The following is a 23,914-nucleotide window of genomic DNA, read 5'->3' as shown; positions in this document are numbered from 1 at the left end:
AAATGTGTACGAACATTGATATGAAAAACCCATCCTTTTATATTCGGCCCACTAGTTCTATACCATAATATTCCTTGAAAAAGTTCACAATTTTACAATTTTTTTCCTCAATTTAATTTTTTTTTGTTGGTATAATATGATATTTATCAATAAAAACTGGTGTGCCAATCACAAAAGTTTGGTCTTTTCCATAGTTATTTCCAAATGAATTGCAAATGGCGTGAAATATGTTTCTTCAAAATCATTTCAAGCTTTGAAAGGATGATTTTGACCATGACAAACTTCAGTTAAACATAGGGGATCAGATACTTCAAAATTTGTTTTTGTTTATTCATCGTTCTATAAGAAAAAAGGATATCGTTCGACAAAATGAATTGTTCCAAAGCTCAAAGAGCACCAATATAGAGACAGGACTCGCTTCAGTTGGCTTATAACACCACGAAGAGAAAGAAAATGCTCAAGGACCTACCCAAATCATGTCTCCATTCTGTATTGCAACCATCGTGAAACTATCTTTTTCCTGCCCCACAATGACAGCACCTGTCGCAATAATGACAAAATTACCCACCCCGATATCGGTGCGCATTAATCTCGATCATCGAGTTTGCTCTTCTGGCCCAGTCAGTCGTAGCATTACCAGACACATTCCGCCGGCTGATTCGCCCGTCCCGTCGTCGTGCCACCGGCTTTCGATGAACGCTCAAAATCATGATACAGTTCGCGGTAATTGATTTGACAGTGTCTGCTTCGGGTATCTAACGTGATGCCGAAACAGGTAGGTATATACATCTTTGGGTTTACGCAAACGAAAGTGCAAGTGGTTTGCTGGCCTCAATTGCTTGGGAAGTAATTTTATGCCGCCCAGAAACTAAGCTTGAGCTGAATTGCGTGCCTGCCGCAGGACAATAAGTTTTTTTTTACTTTTTGTTTGATGATGTTCTTAGTGGCAAGATAAGTTATGAGCATGGACACACAGCAGAAAATAAAATTAAGTTAAGCGTTTTTAAAATATTTGCACTGAAAACTTGCACATTTTGTGTAAGATATGATTAAAAGTATGAAAGTATGGTTTGATCGCACTGCCCGTGATATTTTCTTAATATTAATGTTCCGATATGATTGCTACCAGAAACCAATAATTCTCGATATTTAACCTTCGTTCTTTTTTACGGCGTATCCTACTTTCGATAAGAAATCCTTTTTGTTCGAACTCATAGCCCACATGGTTTAAGTCAGAATTTTGTTTTATGGAAATTTCTTATAAATTGCTGATATGGTATTCAACCATAGACGGTGAAGCTCTAATGAACCACCGACAAATGAAGAAGAATGCATATTATATGTAATATGTAAGTAATGACAATTATTATTAATGCCAAAAACATTTCGAGGAAATGGGCTATTCGAGGAAACGGAATATTCGAGGAACTGACAATCTGACAAACTGGGAATTTGGCGTTTTGGGAATCAGAATTCGGGGAAAAGTAGAACAACCATATATCAACTAACTGTAAATTTATTTATTTTATCTGTGACAGTTTTACCCACCGAAAAACCAATATTACTTAAAGCCCCTTGCTGTCATTCGCTTTTCTTCACCCAGTCCCATAGCTGCATCCAAAACCATCAGAGCGCATGTCGACGTAATTAGAAGGAGACGAATCACGCTGCTGCCGGTTAAACGTCCGACTCCGTTGCCAGAGGCACTATCGACCGTGTATGTTTGCTTTCTGTCTCGTTTACCACTCCCCAGAATACCAGTCTGAGTGCAGATCCCGACGACAGGATGCAATGCTGCTGGTGGAAGTAAAGATGGCATAATGGATTTTCAAATTATCACACGCCCAGTCAGTCGGGGTATGTGTAAGTACACACTCTCTCATTGCGCAAAAGCAGCAGACACTGATCAATCCCCGGCGGTAAAACTGTTCAATGAGATTCCTGTATACTGCAGATGTAGAGTACGTGCAAGAACATTGTTGAAAAAGGACAGGAAAACTGAGGAAGCCTTTCGAGCGATGGACACTATGGGCCAATAATCGGAAAAATGACTAGTTCAGATAAGATTTTCTTGCTCATCATTCCATAGTGAACATTTTTTGAAGATATTCCTGGAACATCAGAGCAAGATCTTTGAATGAAATGTATTGCATCGTTACATTTTATAAATTAAAGTATATAGAAGTAACTAGATGTAAACCAAAATATTATGTGTTCATAGCTGCTCATAGTTGCACTTTTTTATCATGAGCTTTCTGATTATTTTCAATATGTTTTGACAATTTTCCTTTCAGCAGCCAAAGATTACTTCAGAGGATAACTAGATATCGCAAAATGATAATATGAATCATAACTTTGAATGTTCTGATAAGCATAATGGCCGCATAAATGGCCTATAGGCATATTCACTACCAACACTCATTATTCCACAAAAGTGTGTCTCAAAAGCTTGTTTTTTAAAACAAACATCAATTCTGCATTACAAACTCCATGAATCCCATGGGATGGCAAAAATATTTTTGACCGCTAGTCTATACACAAACTGCCCATAGTGGAATGGCGAACAAAATGAATGGAAGACTTTTCAAAGTGCATATTGAAGGGGATATTCTTTACTTTCCAAAGAAGATCAACGAAAGCAATTGGTTGGCACGTGACTACGTAATGAGAGATAATTGTGGGCTGGATGGAAGATAATTATCGTCTTTACAAGCTATTGGTACTTATCAAAGAGTTATCTAAAGGCAGACATCTCCTGGGCCCATTTGGTCTCAAATTCAATGTTGTCACTGATAAGATAATCACAACTTGTCGAATGACTGCAAATTAATCATGTACATTTTAAAAGCTGCACTTTTGTACCCCTCGAAGACAGCTGTAAAAAATTGCGCTTCTTTTATTGGTTCACGTTCATGAGCTCCCGTAGGCACATATTTCGAAATCGTATAATGAAGCAATCAAAATCAATTCAAAAGTAACTTTCCAAACACGGACACAAGCAAGTTAAGCTCGTGGGATGCAAACATTACCGACCTCAACGTTTTGGGAAATGATTTCATGCATCCATCTCTGTTGTTGAAAAAAAAAATCATCTTGCCCACTCGGAGCACATGTGTCCATAATTCTTACCGCAAACCAACCTCCTTTCTGACACAATGTTTTGTCGACAGTTTTTGGAACTGCAGAGGCAAAAATATGGTATTGGTACTGGATGGATGCTTTTGGTGCCGGTTTTGGGGTTATTATTCAATTAGGACGGTTTAACCGACGAGAAAAGTTTTCGATGCTGCAGTAGTTTTTCGAAGCTTCCACTCACCAAGCGAACGTGGATGATCGGCGGAACACTTCGAGTAGTTTTGGCGATTTGCGGTGCGGTGCCAAGTGTTAAAACTGACTTCTGTTGTTTTTTGGTTTTTGCTAAGTGCAACCAACGTATGGCATAAATCATGTTTTTGCTGTGGCACAAATCGGCACGAAGTAATGAAATGCATAGGGTGGTTGTCTGCAATGGTATGCCATTCAGTATTCTATTAAGATCTTGCGAAGAATTGAGTTCAAAATTATATTATTCGAATATACTTTTTGACTAATGTAGCCTTTTCCGTCAAATTTAAGTTTTTCCCAACAAATATTTATTTTTGTGTGGAATAATTTGCAAACTTATGAATCTTACTGCCAAATTTCCCAGTATTATCAACATTTGAAATTATTCAAATTGAGCATTATTGGAAACTAACGGAATAAACCACCATGCTAAAACATAAACTGGAAATTCAATCGAATGTTTAAACAAAGATCCTTGTTATGTTCTAGCTTTAACTAAGTGGTTGTGCTACTTTTCCCCGAATGTCGTTTCTCCGAACGCCAGTTACCCAAATGACAGTTTCCTGAATATCCCGTTTCCCCGGATAGCCCAGTTCCCCGAAAAGTTTTTCGCACTCATAATTGTCATAACTTTTTGCATTTCAAGGTGGTGAATGAACCGGTCATCGGATATGCATCCTTCTTTATTTGATTCGCGGTTCTTTCGAGTTTTACCATCCTCAGCATTTTTGGCAATATGTGTTTAATCAAGAATGATCAGTTATCTCCTTCTTTTGATTGCTTACAGTTATTTATAGTTCAGCACCCTGCCACTAAAGCCTATTCTGCATCTTTAATATATAGATCAAATCATAAGAGCTCAAAAACTATTTTACAAACAATCATTTGTATCTCAAAATAAAAATAGCTTGATATTGACAAAATTACTTATTTAAAACTTTTTGCACCGTTCCTCACAAAATTAATTTTTTTGAAAAGCTTGTAGATCATCAAATTTTCTTAAAAAGTTAAACCTAGTTTTCTCTTAATCTTTTCTCATTTTCATAAAACAACCTTTATTTAATCTTAACTTTGTTTTCTCAAGTTTTTTAAGCAATTCTATTTGTTTTTAACTATGTATAACACATTTAATTAAAAAAATTAGACTTAGTCATTCAACAAAAACTACTCAAAACTACTTTAGTGAAAAAGATCAAACTTTTTTGGATTGTTCAAGTTTTTTTTACAGAAAATTATGAAGCATCTTGTTATAACTACGAGTTCATCAGTTCATATGGTTTTAGTGCATTCAAAAATATTTTTGTTGTAGAACTGTTAACTGAAATTGTAATCTTTAGCCAAGACAAGAGAAAGTTTGCAGCTTGTGTTTGATTTTGTGATATAGAACACTCAGAATTTTAGCTACAGCTCACAGCCTTTCAAAATATTAATTTGATAAAAATTAAGAAACAACTTGAAATCAAATGAAGATGGATATCATTTGGTTTAAAATGAATTTATTTTCTATTTTTTAAAAATATTCTACCAGATTTGAAGAAAAAATGCAAACATATTGTAGTGTGAAACTTATTGCCCTTTCATGCCTACTTATCCTATATCTTTAGCAAACCTTATGGAATGCGAGAAAAGGAATCTATGACGGCTTTAGGACATTTCGTCGAACGACATTTGGTCGAAAGTACATTATGTCGAAAGGACATTTGTTCGAATGAACATTTGGTTGAAATGCTTTGGAACACTTATTTTGGTCGAATGAAGTTTAGATGAACGGAAATTTGGTTGAAAGCTTATTTTTAAATGGTTTATTGAAAGATCATGTGGTAAAATGATTAATGTTCTAAGTTTTACAAAGTTCGTAAGATTTCGTTTTGTTTTGAATAATCTGAATCATTAGGTCTTGTTTAAAAAAAATGAAACATTTTGTGTACTCTTGGTTTTTAATTCAATACTTCAATTTATTTGTAAATTGAAGTTATGCCAAAATCTAAGACTTCGATGATGATTCAAATGAACTTTTCAATAGCAGTTTATTTTTGTTAATTGACTGAAATATTTAGTTCAAGTGAATTTTTTATTCTTTGTAATACCATCATTATATGAAAAACTGCTAAACAATTTATTTTATTACTCAACGATGTGAACATAATGTTTTTATTATTCATTATTCTTTTGAAATGTCATCGTTCTTCGTAATGAACTGCTGATCTTCATCTGATGGAAGCATTCGGAGATAGTGATCGGGATCTTTCTTTGAATTGCGGGTTTTGCAGCTTACGGGCGTGGGTAAGATTTTTGAATGCGGAAATCAGAATTAAAACAGCAGCAGAAATTTGTTTTAAGGAAAACCTTTATTACGAAGTGAATGTTAAGTGTCGGTAACTCTACTTATAGCCTATGGGCTTATTGTGATTTCCAGCTTAATAACATTCCTTAGGCTTTGCTGACAGTGACCTCGGGTGAATAACAGAGTTTTCAGTACTTAGATTTGACCACAATTCTTTCCACGAAATGTTGGTTCGACCAAGTATTATATGCTTTCGTTTGGAACTAAACCTTTTAGACCAAATGTCCATTCGACGAAATGTCCGTTCGATCAAATGTGCTTTCGACCAAACGTCATTCGACCAAATGTCTTTCGACCAAGATTTATCTATCACATTTGGTCGTATGACATTTAGTCGAATGACGTTTGGTCGAATGGGCTTTAGGACATTTGGTCGAATTACATTTGGTCGAAAGTACATTTGGTCGAAGAGACATTTGATCGAATGGACATTTGTTCGAATGGCTTTAGAACCTTTCAATCGAAAGATTATTTTAAAACGACTGATCAAAAAAATCGTTTTGTTCAATAACGAAAGCGCTAGTAAATAGTTTTTGCACTACATGTGCTTAAGATGATCTTTGGCGGAGTATGTGAGAACGGCGTATTGATGAGAAGAATGGATCACCAGCTAGAAAAACTCTATGGTGAACCCAGAATTCAGAAAGTCGTCAAATCAGGAAGAAAACGATGGGCGGGCCACGTTGTGAGATTGCCGGACAACAATCCCATAAAAACGGTTTTCATCTTGAATACTGCCGGTACAAGACGAAGAGGGGCGAAACGAGCTTGACCAAGTGAAGCAGGATCTTGGAAGAGTGGGACGATCGATAAACTGGCAGCAAGCAGCCATGGACCAAGTTCGTAGGCATTACATTGTAGCGCAAGTCTTGTCTTGAAGGACGTAGCACCATCAAAAGTAAAGTAAGTATTTCATGTTTGTGATTTTTATTGGTTTCTAGCGATTTAGGGGCTCAAAACGTCTAAAAACTCTCTTTAGTTTCACGGTTTTTCCACATTTTGCTACAAAATTATTAATTTAAATATGCTGTGAACTAGGAAATTTTCGGTCAGGACGATCCAAATAGATGCATTTGTTTTCAATCGTCATTTTAATAAATTCAACTTCATTCCCATTAACTGAGACCCTGGTTTGTTAGCAATCTTTAACAACCCCAACTAGCAATTCACACCAACAATGTATCTATGCTTGAAGAAAATGGGGCCTTGTTATTACATTTTAAGCAAAAACTTTCGAAAACGGGTTTGGATCAGTTTGCATAAAATTAGCACGAAAAACTTTTTCTTCCCAAGTGTGAAGCGTAGCACTCATCCAACTCTGCACGCACAATGTTAGCCAATTATTTCTTCGGTTACCCCTGCGAAGACCCTTACCATCAGTCAGTGATGAAAGATGAGTGGCCATTAATCCTTGAGAACGCGCCAGTTTCGCATTTTGGGTGGTTTGAGTCGTCGTGTAACGAGTTAGTGAAGTGAAAACAACGAAACATATAGCATTAATTAATATGATGGCCATTTGGTTCGGGCGCTATTCAGTGGGTTTGCTAAGGAGAACCGATTCAAAACTGTTTGCGCATGGATTTTTCAAAATGGCAAGAAATTAAAATTCATTTATATAAACTCTCCGTTTACAGGTTTACGACTGCAGAGAGGACCTGGGACCGTACACAGTGAAGGTTGGAATGAAAGAAAAAATCAGACTCGCGCGAGAGAAAAAAGAGGTGCGGTTTGTGCCGTTGATCCTGAGAAGCTAAATCGCGAAAACCGCGGCTACGAGTACAGTGTGCTTATACGCTCGACATTTAAGTATAGGGTGCCGTTTGTCATTCCGTGAAGTAGTAGCCTTCTTCGCACTTGATTTTCTCAGTCTGCGAGTTCTCTGTTCAAAGGCAAGTTTTACGCTTGCCATTACAAATTTATGTCAGTCTCGTTGGAAACTTTGTGCGGCTGTTGATGCTTTACGATCTCGTAGAGACTTGAGGTGCCTCCCGATTGGTCGTCTCTACGCTGAAGAAGTCCAAGACATTTTTGCGAATCGGTGTGCAGATTCACGCGGCATTTCAATGCTTTTAGGAGTAAAGTATTCAGAGCTATATAGCGGCCGAATTTAGCGGTTTAATTAGTGCCACAAAAGTGAGTAATTATGGTGGCAGACGAGCCTCCGCAGGTCGGTACCATTAACGAGCGATCCTAAAATTTACATTCAAACAACCCTTTTCGGTTTTGGCGCAATGAGACGTAACCAGGTAGTAAAAGGTCAATGGAAGGAGACGTCGAAATTCAGAAGCTGAAAATCGCAAGAGCCTATAAAATTCAGCGTCTGGATTGAATGGCGTTTCTCGGAAGTAACTACAGCAATGCGGTGAGTTGTCTGATTATTTTTTACGGGGTTGCAATGTTATTGAGAAGTCAACATAATACAGAGTTTATTTTACAAAGACATCATTGCAGCAAAGAACTGTACCCAGCCAACAATTTACAATAAAGACACCGTTTTGACTCATATTACTTATACTTAAGGAGTACGGTGACTTGAAATCTTTTATTAGGTATAAATCAGATGATATTTTTAAAACAAGGAATTTCTTGCTAAGTTTGAGTAAAATTAACTGTTGACCATTTTTTATGGTAAACGTTTTGCTTCAAATACCGAACACGGTGTTCATTTTGTCTCATATTCTAACTGTCATACATAACTATAACTCCTGTCTCATATTCCAAACACCTTGATTCAAATTCCGAACAGTACGAATAAATCGTTTTCAAATGAATAATTTCGCAAATAAATTTATCTGAGCTATTTTTACTGGTCTCGTACTATAGAATCTTCACTGCTCCGGAGGTATCAAACAGATTGGCAGACATTAAAATTCAATTGTAATAGACTGTCATTTCCTTCTAATTTGATGACATATTTCAGCGAAACATTTCAAGCAAATCGCCATACAAAAACCGAGTGTTCGGAATATGAGTCTGTTCGGAATTTGAGACAAAACGGTATTGCAGAGCAGTTTTCAATGCAGTATTCGATGAGTTTGTTGCAATACGCACCAATACCAAAATATTATTCATAGGTGCCAGAACGTATACCAAACGTATCCTATGGCCTTTCCCATCCCATTAACATTCCACAATATCCCATAACACCTATTAGAGGACGTAGAGTTCTCTGCATCTTTCTTAATTAGGTGTTCAATTACCCCTTCCTTCCCATTCCTCAGCATTTGCAAGGACGTGGCCAGGACAACTCTAAACTGTTGGAGGATGCGTCAATTTTGTCTTAGAGTCAAGAGTTAGTCCTAAATCATTGACTTTGGTAATGTACGGGAAGGAGGCAACCTTCATACAACGGTTTAGGACTGTACCACCTACGAATTTGTACGGTCAATCGGCAAAGAAAGCTCTCAGTTTACAACTGTGGAAGTGCTCAATTAGCAGAAACTACGCTAAGAATCAGGCTCTGCCCCAGTTGCGATGTAACGCCAGAATGAAGAAGATTTCCAATCCACTTCGATTTAAACTTCAAAACATTGTAGTTCAGAATACGGTTCCATAGGATTTCTGCAACATTCCAATATGGCAACAATGTATGTACTTCCACATCTACCATCCAATTCATACGTGGATTTATGCCTTTATAACCGTGCAAAATCCTAAAGCCTACGCGCGCTCTCCGCTTGCGGGTACCATCGATCGCTGTGGAGCCTCATCAATTTACCATCTCCTAATTGACGGTCATATCAATAAACATCGATATCATTAGAGAAGACAAAGCTGTCTTCTCATCGTCATCCCGAAAAAGGAGAAAAGCATAATTTTCCGTCATTTTTTTTTTTTTTTTTGCGCCGTTCTATCCCTACACTAATTTATAGTCCCATTTTATGGCACTGCCAGGATAACGATGGCAACCTACGGTGCAATCCTATCCGAGTGCGGAATTGCCGTCCTCCGATATCATTATCCAGACGTGAAGGCCTACGGCCCCCGGTGACCACAGATTGGGCACGGTGTCCTTCTCCGAGGCCCGGTCAAAGCCAGCTCCGAGCGGGCAGATGCAACTCCGATGAGGTCCTAGAATGCCACACGTCTAATCACATTCGAATGTGCATGACAGCCAGATTCAGGACAGTGCACAGTGCTTCCCGAAGCTTGAATTCATTATCAAAAGCTGGGTTTTAGAGATATGATTATTTTTTTTTCAGAGAAGAATGAATGTAGAACTTTTCTTAAGGTAAATTATTGACAAAGAAACCATTGCTGTATCGGAAAAACTTTTGTGAAGATCTCTCAAACCAACTTTTCTGGATCAGAACATTTTCGATCCCAAATTTATGGCTCAGGCAGCACTGTGCAAGTGTATCGAGATGCAGTAGACCGAAATATGCGCGCTTGAAAACATAATCAACAAATAATTGATTGCTCTCGGTTTTCAGCTTTCCTTTGACGACGACGACGACGACGACGATGATGGACGGTTGACGGTCTCCTCGAAATGGCAGACAGATCGATGCCATCGGCGAGAATGACGCGACCAGGACGTGGACGCGTGTGGACGATTGACGATGAAATATTCAAGCCCTACGCCTTTGGTCCTGAGCGGCGTTTATCCTGAGCAATCATTGCATGGGATATGCTCCGCTTAGAATTTAGAACCGCAAAATTAGCCTGAGAACAGGCTGAAATTATAGGGATCCTTGCCATCAGCACGGGTTGAAAGGGAATAGAAGATAATCATAGGTTCTGCCTGGTGAGTTGGGCTCAAAAATGCAGTAGACTCTAAAGAAAAGGACTGTTTTATGGTGCTTACCGTGTGGGAAGATGCCAGTGGAAATATTTGCAGTAGCGAAGTATTTAATTTTGTCAAATCAACCTATGCTGACTATGAATGACATTCGAGCGGGATGCATCAAACCAAAAATATATCTTTCCTTTAGTCTAACTGCATTACCACGTTTTTTTTTTCTAAATTTGCGTACAATTTTCCACAAGTTCTAAAATAATCATTCTATCTTTAGAATTAATGTCGATCATTGGTCGTTTGGTTTCGGAGATATTTTAAGATTCCTTGGAGGCCCGAGCAACTGACACTAAAGAAGATTGCGAGTGGTAGTCTCAATACGCATATCTATCAAAAGATAAGCAATTACGGCGAATTTAAAAGGATACAAAATATTCAAATCTACTTATTGATTTTATTTTAAACATAAGGAAACAAATGCTTTGAATTCGTTAAAGAGTATCAAAGCTAAATAGTGGTTGACGAATCTATATTGAGATGCAATATTAGCCTATCTGCTACGAGATTCCACAAAAGTGATTAAAAGCATACGCAATTGTAATTTTTGCAGAAAATGATTGATAATCTCAAATCTTATCTTTCACAGAACCAGATAAATCCCATCTGCTCCTGGAAATTGAAAAGGAGCGAAACTGTTAACTACCCATTGAATCGATTCTGCAGTAACTATACTGCGAGACGAAACCGGAGACTCGTAGCTACATGAAAAAACGTTTGGTTCGTGCGCAGGTGCTATATGTTCATTCACAAAATTTCATTACGTTGAAAATCACAATTTTTACCCCAATTCTCCCCCTCAAAACGCTTTTTACCTGAATATTCTTCATATTTTGTATGAGTTGTAACATTACAAAGACCTATCCCCTTCAGCATTATGAAATGTGTGACCCCCTTTGTCCACATATCTCGCTCTCTGTTACAATCATGATAGGTAACACATCATGAGCACCTGTTTAACACCGACTGGCTACAGCTTTGATTAGATAAGAGACTGACATTTCTTATAAAACTCCAACCTTCAACGGTAAATCAACAAGTTAAAGGTGGTTTATTATCTTTCTTTGGGGCTCGCATTCGATCCTGCTATTTATCGAGCCTGTTACAACTGGCAATCTTTGCCGATCATGCTTCACAATCGGATGAGAACGAATTCTGAAATGTCTGCTCTAAACTGCCCTGACCATAGTCACTACACCCACATTAGACAGGATTAATATATTTGCAATCTCAGTACAAACAAGCCAGGATCCAAAGAAACAGATTGATGTCTATTAAAAGTAGCCAAAGGCGAAAAGGCACAGAATACACTGTATAAAACTTATTATGCGAAGCTAGTTTTAAGTGTTTTGGCGCATTGATAATTTAGTTAGTCCGTACGCATACTCAAATGAATTCGTGGATGCACAATCAATTCTAATCCATTCAAGGATAAGTGGTCGGGGTTCTGCTAAACCGCACCAAGTGCCATTTTTTCCCAAATTGAGTTTTTTACACCAAAGGACTTAAATAATCATAACCTCTCTACCATAAAAATATCGAGTGATTTGAACAATCCCTTGTAATCTTAGATCAAAAATTTTGTTTGGAAGGACTCGTAAAACTGTAATTTTGTTCAGCCAGAGTGAACCATAAACCAACGCACGTCAACAGAGGAAATTCATTTTTCAGATAAAAAGCTATATTTTTCCAATTTCCTTCTATATTCTTACAATTTATCCATTCCAAGCAACTCATAGAAACAGAGGACAATAAAGTTGGACAGCAATTGATTATTTAAAATTAAATATTGTTTCGGTGGCGTTGATCTATTTTCTTTGAAATTTTATCCAGCCACACCGCACTAAGTACTGTTTATCTGAAAATCACATTTAGACATGAAGTAAAGGCATTTACATGCAACGAATACTTACATTTGCTTGTTATATAATATGTTTATCACACAGAAGCCGTAATGAAAAACAAATTTATTTAATCTGATACTGTGTAAACAACTCAGTTGGACTTGGTGCGCTTTAGTTGTACAGAAAATGGCATTATCGCCTTCAAACCCCGTCAAACAAAGTGCACATTACTTGATTCAAGTTTATCACCATTCCTTCAAGAAGTGAAGATGACCTAGTGGTAGCTCACTAGATTACCACTCATAAGACACGAGTTCGAATCTCGATGAAACTTTTTTTTCTGATGTTCTATCCGATGGCGATGGAAATCAAACAATTTTTAGATTCTGTGGTTATTTTTATATTGCAGTAAAACATCAGTAGGTCTATGTACATCTGAAATAAAATGACCAAGGTGAACACTTCACGCATTGAACTGTGAACTTGATCAGCAAAGGTGCACCAAATGGGAGCAACTTGGTGCGCTTTGGCAGAGCGAATTCATGGTTTTCTTTGATCATTAGGATCATCTATGTATGAACACGAGAGAACCTTGAGTCATTACATACGAATCCTTCCCATAAACACTTGTGATATGGATTCCAACATGCACGGTGATGCTAAACATCATTTGCCTCGAATTTTACTTGTGTTGTTGAAAACTGTGAATACACCCAACCATACCGAACCAAGAACCATATTTTTTAATTTTTGTTCAGCCAGAGAGAACTGAGTGCTTCATATTGTTTAATGAAACCCAATTACATCGTAAATTTTCGATGATTTACTAGTATATTTAATCTCGGCGTACTTATTGGACACTGTTAATCGCATGTGAGCGATAAAAAAATTAAATTTATCGTCCGCTATAAACTAGTACAGGAAAACACTTTAAAGTAAAATATCTCGGAATAAAGATTTTGGCACTTGGTGCGGTTTAGCAGAACCCCGACCAAGTATTCCTAAGAGAATAGGATTGTATTTACATATGTCAAAGAAAAGGTTTTTCCAAGGACTCATGACTGCGTTTAAAATCAAATCATTAGACTAGGGAGATTCTCATATCATGCAATTTCAATGATACAACATTTCCACTTTTGAACGCCACTTGCTTCTAGTGTTGTCCACATCTCTACTAAACACTGGAACAATTGTCCACCACAAGCAACCGTAGCATTATTTAGTGTCGCAACATTCAGCATTCCTGCGCATAGGGGACGTCCATTCGGTGGTGGAGCCATAGCAGAACGACGATCACCGCATTCCGAAGGGGAAGCATCTGTGGCACATTTATGCCATCGAAACCATGACCGTTGACGAACGACGATGATTTCTTGTGTGTCCATATTAAAAGCATAAACATATTTCAGAGCTTGTGCAGCACCATTTATAACGTTTTCAGTTTTGGAGCTGAACACAGCGAAACGCCAGGAACTTGTCTCCGTTCCAGCGCAGAAGCGTTAAGCAAGACATCATAATTATACGTTCCATCAATCAATTCTCGCATGGCAAATATTTTTATGACGAACGGAACCGGGTTTCTGGTTCCCTTCCCCCTTCGGACACCTTTGGGTCTGATGATCGTTCCAGCATCTCCGATTATGACAAACATTCTGTAGCATACTCACCGGTCTTATCGTGAACAAAATCGAAATGTGTCGTTAAATTGATTTAAAAACCAGATCTGGGTCTTTGTTTGCTAATTTTTTGACAGTTTTTTGCGCCACCACGCGGCTCCCGTCAACGCTCGGTGAAGAATTGGGAGATGGGTCAACCAACCTGGTCGGCTGACTGGCTGAAACTGGGTGATTTATAGTGGCAGCCCCGGAACGAACGACGCGTCAGCAGCATCACTTTCTTGATTGCCCAAGCGAAACGAATTAATGAGGTGCAGAAACTCTGATGATGTGTCTTATTTTTTTATTATCGATAGGGAGCTCAACGGCCCCGACCAGTCCAGCCGACCGACTCAATCATGTTTTACGAAAGGATCAGGCACAGCAGCCGTTATCAGTTGCGGGCCATCTCACTTGGGTGAATTTTACGTGATTTCAGATCTTGTTTTTATGGTTCACACCAAATATGGATAAGTGTTTTTTGTTTGCCCTAGCAAAATGTTGAAAAACTATTCAATCCTAAAGGATATTCATTTCAACATTGTTCGCACAGATATTAAATTTTTATTCATATAGTCTCGGTGCTAGTACATTGAAACAAATATTTAGTAAGGAACAGGACTGGACTCTATTCCAGAAATTAACCAGAAAAGGCATTATCCGAAATGCAATTTACCGAAAGACCATTTACCGGAAAACCTTTTACCTGAATTTACCTTACCCTGAAAATCTTCCATTTTCAACGATATTTATAGTAAATTTAAATACAATTTTTATTCTCTTTCAATGGCGCTTAGCACAAATAATGTTACGTAAACCATGAATATTCTCGAGTCTCTTGATTTTAATAGACACTTCCTTGGATGACATATCCAAGCTGCTTTAGACCAAATATGTTTATTTTCTTGCCAGCGTTGCGACTTAATTGGGACAAAGCCTGCTACTCAGCTTAGTACTCCAGAAGCATTTCTACAGCTTCAAGTTGAGAGCCTATGTTTACTAATCATTTTTGCATTCGTTTATAATGTTACAAGTATGAAAGTACTCTGAGCTCTGAAAAGTCTGGAAAATCTCCAACCAGGAATAATTTTCGATCGGCGGTATTCAGCTCTTCCAACCTCAGCTAAATCTTGCGCAAAAGCTGCACTCTATCGTTACGAATATGTAGGCCCTGAGTTATGAAAAAAAATCACGATATCAAAATATAATTGTACGTGTATTTTTTTGGTGATATAATTCGAAAAATAACACCAGATTTAATCGGAAAACTATGTCTTCAACGCAATTTTCTCTAAAATCTTGATTTTTATTAGCTTATGAATATGGGAAGAAGAAGCGCCATTCATGCTTTGGAAGGATTCCGTCAGTCAATAAATGATACTTATTACGAGATGAGTCATTCCGATCAATGTTATCCCACTGATAAATGGTACCCCGGATTACGGTAATGGATTTCCGGTAAATGGTTCATTCCGGTGATTTCCTGTAAGTTGCTTTCCGGGTAATAGTTTTCCATGTAATGTTGTAGGTCCAAATCAATAATTTTGTAGGGCCAAACTTATTTCCTTGTTTAAATTGATTTTAGACAAGGCCTTCCCAAATTTGTGGAATCGCGTGGTAAATCACAGATAATATACAGTCAACTAAACACATAACATACAATATAGGGTGGCGAGCCAATTTTTTATAAAAATCCAAAAATTTCAAAGGCTTTTAATGCGTTATTATTTTTTCATTATTCATGCTCAAGAATCTGTGAGAGTGCATTTTGCTATTCAGTGAGATAGTGTTTAATTTGAGTTACTAAGCTGAACTCTAACTCGAACCGATCCTGTAAGTTTAAAATTAGGATAGACTCGAAAAATCGTGCACGTGAATGTGATCAACAAAAAAATGCAGAGAAAGAAATAATACACATATTTGCTAAACATTGCAAGTTTGGAATTGTTGTTTGGAAGGTTGAATTGAAAAGTTTGGAATTGTTGCTTATCAGTTAAAATGGAAGGGAAAACTGTGAAATCTTATGTTACCAATAACTCATAAAGTTTTTTTCGGTAATATTTTGTTAGCAGTATTTCAAAGACAATGAGACAACTGCAGCAAGGAACATAAAAAAACCGTGGAGCAATATAAAAGAAAACGAAGGCAGCAAGCCCACCTATTCCGGGACAAAAAGCGCCGCCTGGAAGAAGCAGAATATGAAGAAATGGAGTAGCAGCATTGTTCACAAGAAACGCGAAAGTTCTACGAGAAGCTTAACGCATCCCGAAAAGGCTTCGCACTGCGAGCCGAAATGTGTAGGGATAAGAATGGAAGCATCTTGACGGACAGACGTGAGATGATCGAAATGTGGAAGCAGCACTACGACGAACACCTGAATGGTACGAAGAATACTGGCACAGAGGGTCACGACAGCGGAGGAAGTGACTACATCAGCACGGCGGAAGTAGGAAACTAACCTGAGGGAAGTTAAGGATGCCATCAACCAGCTCAAAAACAACAAGGTAGCTGGTCAAAATGGGCCAGGAGAGGTTGGCCGCTTGTCTGCACCGGCTGATTGTCAGAATCTGGGAAACGGAACAGCTGCCAGAAGAGTGGAAGGAAGGGGTCATATGTCCCATCTACAAGAAGGGCGAGAAACTGGAATGTGAAAACTATCGTGCGATCCTATCCTGAATGCTGCCTACAAAGTGCCATCCCAGATAATCTTCCGTCGCCTATAGCAAATGAGTTTGTGGGAAGTTAACAAGCTGGTTTCATCAACGGCCGCTCGACGACGGACCAAATGAAGATCTGGTACCCGTTTTGCCCGTAACGCGGGTAGATCACCTTTTCGAGGTGCAAGGCACTAAGACCCACCTATTTGTCCTAGATAATGAGGAGGTCGAAGTGAAAAAATGGCTCAATCAGCATCTGAGGTTGGTTTCAACTCATGAGACAATTTCTTTCCGAGTTCAAGAGTTTATCTTTCGATATCTAGGAGGGAAACGATTCCGAATCAGTGGAGTAGCAGACCTCTTAACTTCTAAAATAAGCTTTTTATTTCAAGGAATCTAAATGTTTCATGGGATGAAACCTGTTCACAGTTTCAAAAAACGACTTTGAACCTTATAAGTAGAAGCAATAATTTGATACGCTAGAGTACCGATGCATGGTCAAAATCAGTATCATTCAACCAGCTTAGTGGCCGAACCTTATTAAGGGGCGCGCTTTTGAAAGTTTAATGGTGACAAACTGTTTTCTCCAAAAGGTATAAATAGCGGTATCTTTTTCTAAAGAGGCTCTATGCAAAATGGAAAAGAATAATATTTGTATAAAAAACGACTACTTCATGGTTGTAGGACATTTCCCAGAAAGTCAAACCCCAGAACGACATTTCCCAGAATGACGTTCCCCAGAAACCCATTCCCCAGAATGGGGCATTTCCCAGAAATCCATTCCCCAGAATGGGACATTCCCCAGAAAACCATTCCCCAGAATAGGACATTCCCCAGAATGGGTTTAAAATTTGAAATTTCAAAAAGTTTGTACGGTCAAAAAATCACGAAGGGGGAAAGAGGTGGTTTTGTGACTAAGTGGATCATCGGCAGACCCAACCATAATCTTAGGAGGAAAATGCTGTTTAAAAATTTTCTTAATTGTGTCTTAATTAATTTCATAATTGTGTTACTGTCGTTTCCCTGAATATCAATTCCCTGAATGCCACCTCTCCGAATGACCCGTTTCCCCGAATAGTGATGCAGTTCAAACAGGTGCAAGAATAGTCTTTAAAGACTGGGTGCTGAACTAGAATGAATGATTAGCAATTAAAAGAAGAAGATAATATAGATTTGAACGTCATCCTCGACTAAATATATCTTGCCAAAAATGCCAATGATGGTGAAACTCGAAAGAACCGCCAATCAAGTGAAGAAGGGTGCATATTAGATGACCGGTTCGTTACCACCTCAAAACACAAAAGTTATGATAATTATAAGAGCTAAAAACTTTTCGGAAACTAGGCTATTCGGGGAAACGAGTTGTTCGGGGCACTGGCATTCTGGGAACTGGCGTTCGGGGAAACGACATTTGGGAAACCGACATTCGAGGAAAAGTAGCTCAACCGTTTAACATAAGCTGTTCCTACATATGCCATACTGTGTTTTATGATCAAAATTGATCCAAGCTATTGTTTTTTTGTTTTCATAGTTATTCTTCCTTCTTTTAAAATTGGCTGTTCTTTCTAATTGTACTTTCAAAGGGAGATTGGTGTAGTGCAATATGTCACAAAGTAAATTAATGGAGTTTGTTTTTCGGCTTTCATGGCATATTCTCCCTTCTTTTGAACATATGCTGTTCTTCCTAGGTTTATTGTCTAAATAATTAGGGATGGTACACATATTATGTCACGCTAAATTTTAACTTTTTCGACGAGAAAATCGTCAAATATATAAAAATCGCCCAAATGGTTCGAATCACATTTCCGACCATAGATGGTTAATTTTAAAGAATTTTTGATTTAACGATTCTCCATTGAATAAATGAAAGACTGCAACGAACCGAAAGTCCTACCGTTAAAAAAAATACAATACGAAAATGTTTCACCTATGAAAATTATGGTTTTCCTCGAATTTTCCAGTTAGATGCATTCACTATTTACTATTTACCATTTTCCTGGATTTGAACACCTCAAAGATGTCTTGTTATTTTTTTTCTGGGGAATGTCCCATTCTGGGAAATGGTTTTCTGGGGAATGTCCCATTCTGAGGAATGGATTTCTGGGGAATGTCCAATTCTGGGGAATGGCGTTCTGGAGAATGTCGTTCTGGGGAACGTCATTCTGGGAAATGTCGTACAATCCTACTTCATTATTTCCCAATAGTAATGGAGTAGAACGACATGCACTAAACAAAGGACACGGGTATACCACAAAAGATCAAAGAAAACTGGTCGCAGTGGTTCATCCCGAACAGAAACAGATAAAAAAAAAGATTCTCCAGAAATGCCGTGAATACCAAGTCCCAGCGTATCAAATCTATGACAAAAGGTCGAAAGACAAAAGGTCAAAAAGACAGAAGGTCAAAAGATAAAAAAGGCCACATGGTCGAACATTTTTTTCTAAGAAGGCACCATTTCCCACCAAGCTAATCATTTTCGACCTTCTGTCCTTTCGACCTTTTGTCTTTCGTCCTTTTGTTCTTTCGGCGTTTTGTCTTTCGACTTTTTGTCCATAAACCCAACGCATCACATGCTAATCGATTTTAAAGCGGCATTGACCGCAAAGAGCTATGGAAAATCATGGACGAGTACAGCTTGCTCGGGATGTGAGACTAATAATAGCAACGATGTACGGTGCGCAGAATAGCGTAAAGATTTCGGGCAAGCATTCCAATTTGTTCGAATCCCACCTTGGACTTCGACAGGGTGATGGACTTTCGTGGCTCCTGTTCAACATCTCGCTAGAAGGTATCATGTGGAGAGCCGGGTTTAACAACTTAAAAATTGATTTAGAAGAGTTCGATGAAATAAATGTGTAAACAAAGTTGTTCGTGATGACATTTTCTAAAAGTTTACACAGAACGCAATCACAAATATCATCAAACAAAAGAGTTTGAATTAAAATGTCTTTCATAAAGACTATCCTGCCTAGCTTTGTTCTAAGAAGATATAAAACTCATTTATTAATAACTTCTCTGAAGACATCTTACGTCTAAAATTAACGAGCAAAAAGAAAAAAGTTTTTTTTTATTCTAAATTGTGGATTCGGATCATTCTGCACTGAACCAAAGTTGTTTCTGAAATATTTATTTGAATAAATCCAAATCATAACAGCAATCTAGTCCAATGAAAGATACAGTGTTTTCGATTCAGCCCTTCGCAGTATACTGTCCTATAAGAAGGTTCATAAGCAGGCATGTGTTTTGTATCATATCTTTAACTCATCAGCATTTGGTAAATTTTGATGTATAGCTGCCCTTGGCGACAATGCTCGATATTCTAAGCAACGCGAATTTTCCCCGTGCCACGTCTGCCGAACAAAGCATAATTATTTCCATCCTTGATGGTGGAAGCAAAGCCTGGCAACCATGTGCACCAAACCGGACGACATGATTAAATGCTCCGAGGCTATTTGCTGTCATCGGCACAGGACAAGAGCAAGGCCTCCGAGCTGTGGTCAGAAACGGCGCGTGCGAGGCGTAAATTCAAATATTGACGCGACAAATTATATGGTGTAGATAATGGTACTTGCCAATGATGCCCCGGGATACGTACGAACGCTCCGAGCTTCGAAGCCATTGGAAGATGTCAGCAGTAATGAGCGTTCATCATTGATCAAATTTATCAAACGCTGTTTACTTTGGCAATCAAAAATTTCGGTTTCGAAATGATGAGAAACTCTGATGGGCATGTTGCGACAGACAAGACATAAAATATGCTCATCCGCATTGATTGGAAACTGTCCTGCGAAAGAGGACAGAGCAATTTACCCGGTCTAATCAGGGCTATGATTAGGACGTCACAAAGTACGTTTCTCATTTAAATCTTGAACATAATGCGGTACGGGGTAAATTAGAACCTTCTTGGTGGCATTCCGTGGAGCGAAGCTCACACCCTTGGTGTACGTTGTTTCTTTCCGTGGCTGCTAATATGCAAATGTCGACAACTTCATAGAACGATTATTGGCTGCCTTTATTGCGATAACTAAAAAATATTAAGTTGTAAACTGCAGTTTAAACGAAATTTAAAATTCAAATTGATGTAGACCAAAATTTGACAAGAATGTATTTTAAGACCTTCGGAACACAATGGGCTGGTTTTGAGATGCCACTGTTCTGTAAAAATCTCATGCATTACAATTATTGTTCTGAACATAAGTGACGTGGCTTAATGTGCAAACATTAAGGTTCTGTTCTGAATATGTTTGGATGCTGGATAGAAATGACAAAATTTTAATCTCTCAACCGAATCAAAAAGTCTACAGAGGTTGGATAGAAAAGGCAAAAGATTGGAAAGGCAACAGGTGCAAACACTTTAGGGCACGGCTCCGCCTATTGTATCGTATTGTCTTTGATGCATTGACCACCAGTTCGACTTCTACTACCTCAAATTTCAGTTAGGTAAACAAATATGCCACCTTTTTGAGCGTTCTACCAACAAAGTCCATCTCAAGCGCGAAGCAATCGTATTTACTGGATATACTGAAAATCGTTGCTTGACTGTTACAGCTCTCCGTATAACATAGTTCTACGCAATCAGCATTATCGTACGCCGCCTGGTAACCGTTGAAAACGGGAAGCATTGAGACCTCGTGTTCACTATATTTTGAGAAGGATTTTTCGAGATCTTACATGTCCTTTTTCTAACTGCTAAAACTTTGATGTCTTATCATCATATAATTTACTACAGCAGACTTAATCAACTTATTTGTTTTTATTGTACTTCTGGCTTATTGCCCTTTTTCCGCTTCTTCATCCAGCAGCTAAATATGGCAACCCTTAGTTGTGATTTCTTGGTAGTCCTCCGTGCAAAATTATGTATGTTCGATGAGTTTTTGTCTTTCCGCCATAAGGAAAGGAGTTTTTTTATTCGAACTATCCAATATTTAAACCCTTTTGGTGACACTGAACCTAAACTACCTGAAGAGCACTTTACAAAAGGCGCTAAAACACATACCGGTTATCAAAAGTACATCGTCTTCGGCAAATCCATGAGCAAGAAAACCGTTACTACTGAAATGCCTCAACAACGTGTCAGCTACAAGATTCTACGGATGTGATGATAAGACTCGCTCTTGAGAGCATCCGCCAACATTCAATTTTCTTATCGCTTTTCGCAATAAAAATTTAAATTCTTAAAAAAGGGGGTTTGCAAATGAAGAACTTCATAAAATAGTGTTACTTACAACACACAGACAAACTTAAAAAACGAAAAGGTCCTCAAAAAGACCATAATTTCAACCTAGTTATTTTCAGCAGAGTCTTGTTTGAAAGCTGACCATGGATCACCAGAGCTTATCAAACCCTCATAACAATTACCGTTGCGATAACCGAGGTCTGGATACCTGTTCGCTGATGTGGTACGACTGATCTTGTAACCCAGACAGGAATCCTAGCTGGATAAAAATCTGTGCCAAGCGTTTGACCGACCTCAACCACCCCGATCGGTGATTATTTTATTACAGTAGTACCACCGCTTTGACCGCGTTAAGCGTATTATTTTTCAATTTAATCACAATTTATCGTTCAATGAGGACCGCACCGCATTGCACTGCAGTTTCTATCTTGGGGGGAGTAGTTCAATTGAAATTGCATTTTAATACGTTTACCACCGTGTGCGATAATTGCCACCGTCGTCGGTGCGCTTCTAGTGGAGCTTTTTTCAACCACTACTGGGCTGGTAACCCGATCAGAAGAAAATAGCAAACTTATAAAAATCACATGCCAAACCGAACCTTGACTTATTTTTAATTTTTATTTTTTTGGATAAGTATGAAGATCCGATAAATACTAGATTAAGCTATAAAAACATAATGAGCTATTGAAAGACTATTCCTTTTATTTTTTTGCAAAAATATTATTAGAAGTGAAGATTCCATGAAAATTTACATAGCTTTGTTCAGTATTGAATAACATCGCAATAATGAAGAGCATACTGTAGTATGCTGGTGTTAAATTGTAATACCTTCATATGGCATTCGTTTGGTATGATTTTCTGCTCGGAAAGTTACCTCTGCTGCCGAAGTCCCGCGGCAGCAGAACGGAGGCCACTTCACAACACGTACCGTGCAACGATCATACCGATTATGATGATCAGCTATCAATGTATCGGATATCGTGCTTTGGCAATCATTTGCAAACGAGGTAAGTGAAAATTTGCCGCCCAGTATCGGAACATTCGTTGGTGGCATCAGGGTTTGAAACAATGGGATAGACGCCTTTGAAAGTTGGACATAATTTGTGCTGATGGTCATGTCCGACTTAACAACACATCCCAATCGGTTCTATAACATTGCTTAAATCTTAGTTTTTTGAGTACCAAACAGAACTATCATATATGATCGAACAATACCACATTCCAGCTAACGTCGGAAACCCATTTTTTCACGGAAGGCGCCGCGAGAAATCACTTCTCGATTATGATCACCATCAGCCAATGAGTGTTATCAAGAAGCGCCCTGGTTGACGTGCACCCGCAAGATCAAGCGTTTCCTGCCGCCAACATCTCATGCCCCCGTCCCGTCCACTGGTAATCATAAGCCTCGTGAGCAAAGATGATGCGACGATGGCCTGTCGGCACCGTTTAGTCAACGCTGGAAGATTGCAACCACATCGCCCGCGCTAAACCAATATTAAAATCATATTAAAAAGGCATAGAGAGGCATTATTTATAGCCTTGGTCGATTTGTGTAATCGCAGCTGCCAAGCGGCGGCGGTAAGTTGATCGCGCCAAACAGATTGGAGAAGATTGCTCTTCTCCGCTCCTGATTGGGATGGGAAATAGTAGTGCCCCCACCCCGACAACCCCAGTCAAATTCGTCGTAGCCACCGTCGACCTGGAAGTGTGTATTGCTAGATCCATAAGGACTGATGTCGATGTCACGAAGTAGCAAAAAACACTGCGCGTTTGAACCCACTACTGTGATTATAGCGATAATCTAATAGCCGTTTCCACTTACCGGTATGGGGCATTTCTTCCACTCTGCGGGAGCTCAGTAAGTACCGATGGTAAACGATAACCGCCAATCCGACGATATCTGCCAAAGAAATGAAGGGGAGGCAAGAAAAGTTGGAAAGTGTTAGTATTAGTGAATGGGGAGCGTTTGTGAGGGAGATGCGTGGTAATTTGTTCTAATTTATTGGAATTGTAGCATTCGTTTTACAATGTTACTTGTTGAAATTGATGGTGGTGTGATATAAAAATTTAATAAAGAAATTTAAAGAACATTTTAATACCAATATTTTTTTTTGCCACT

General features: G+C 38.5%; 1 protein-coding gene across 1 annotated transcript in view; it reads right to left on the bottom strand.

Annotated features, from left to right (window-relative positions):
• Positions 1-23,914, bottom strand: part of LOC110676949 (paired box pox-neuro protein) — a 138,325-nt gene that overhangs the window by 52,082 nt on the left and 62,329 nt on the right. The window contains exon 2 of the mRNA XM_021846942.1: positions 23,618-23,695. Coding sequence (XP_021702634.1) covers positions 23,618-23,630 — 13 coding nt within the window. The 5' untranslated portion in view covers positions 23,631-23,695. The remainder of the gene's footprint in view (positions 1-23,617; positions 23,696-23,914) is intronic.

The sequence above is a fragment of the Aedes aegypti genome, chromosome 2 (genome assembly GCF_002204515.2).
Source record: "Aedes aegypti strain LVP_AGWG chromosome 2, AaegL5.0 Primary Assembly, whole genome shotgun sequence".
Lineage (NCBI taxonomy): Eukaryota > Metazoa > Arthropoda > Insecta > Diptera > Culicidae > Aedes > Aedes aegypti.
This window is presented reverse-complemented; position numbering and strand designations above follow the sequence as displayed.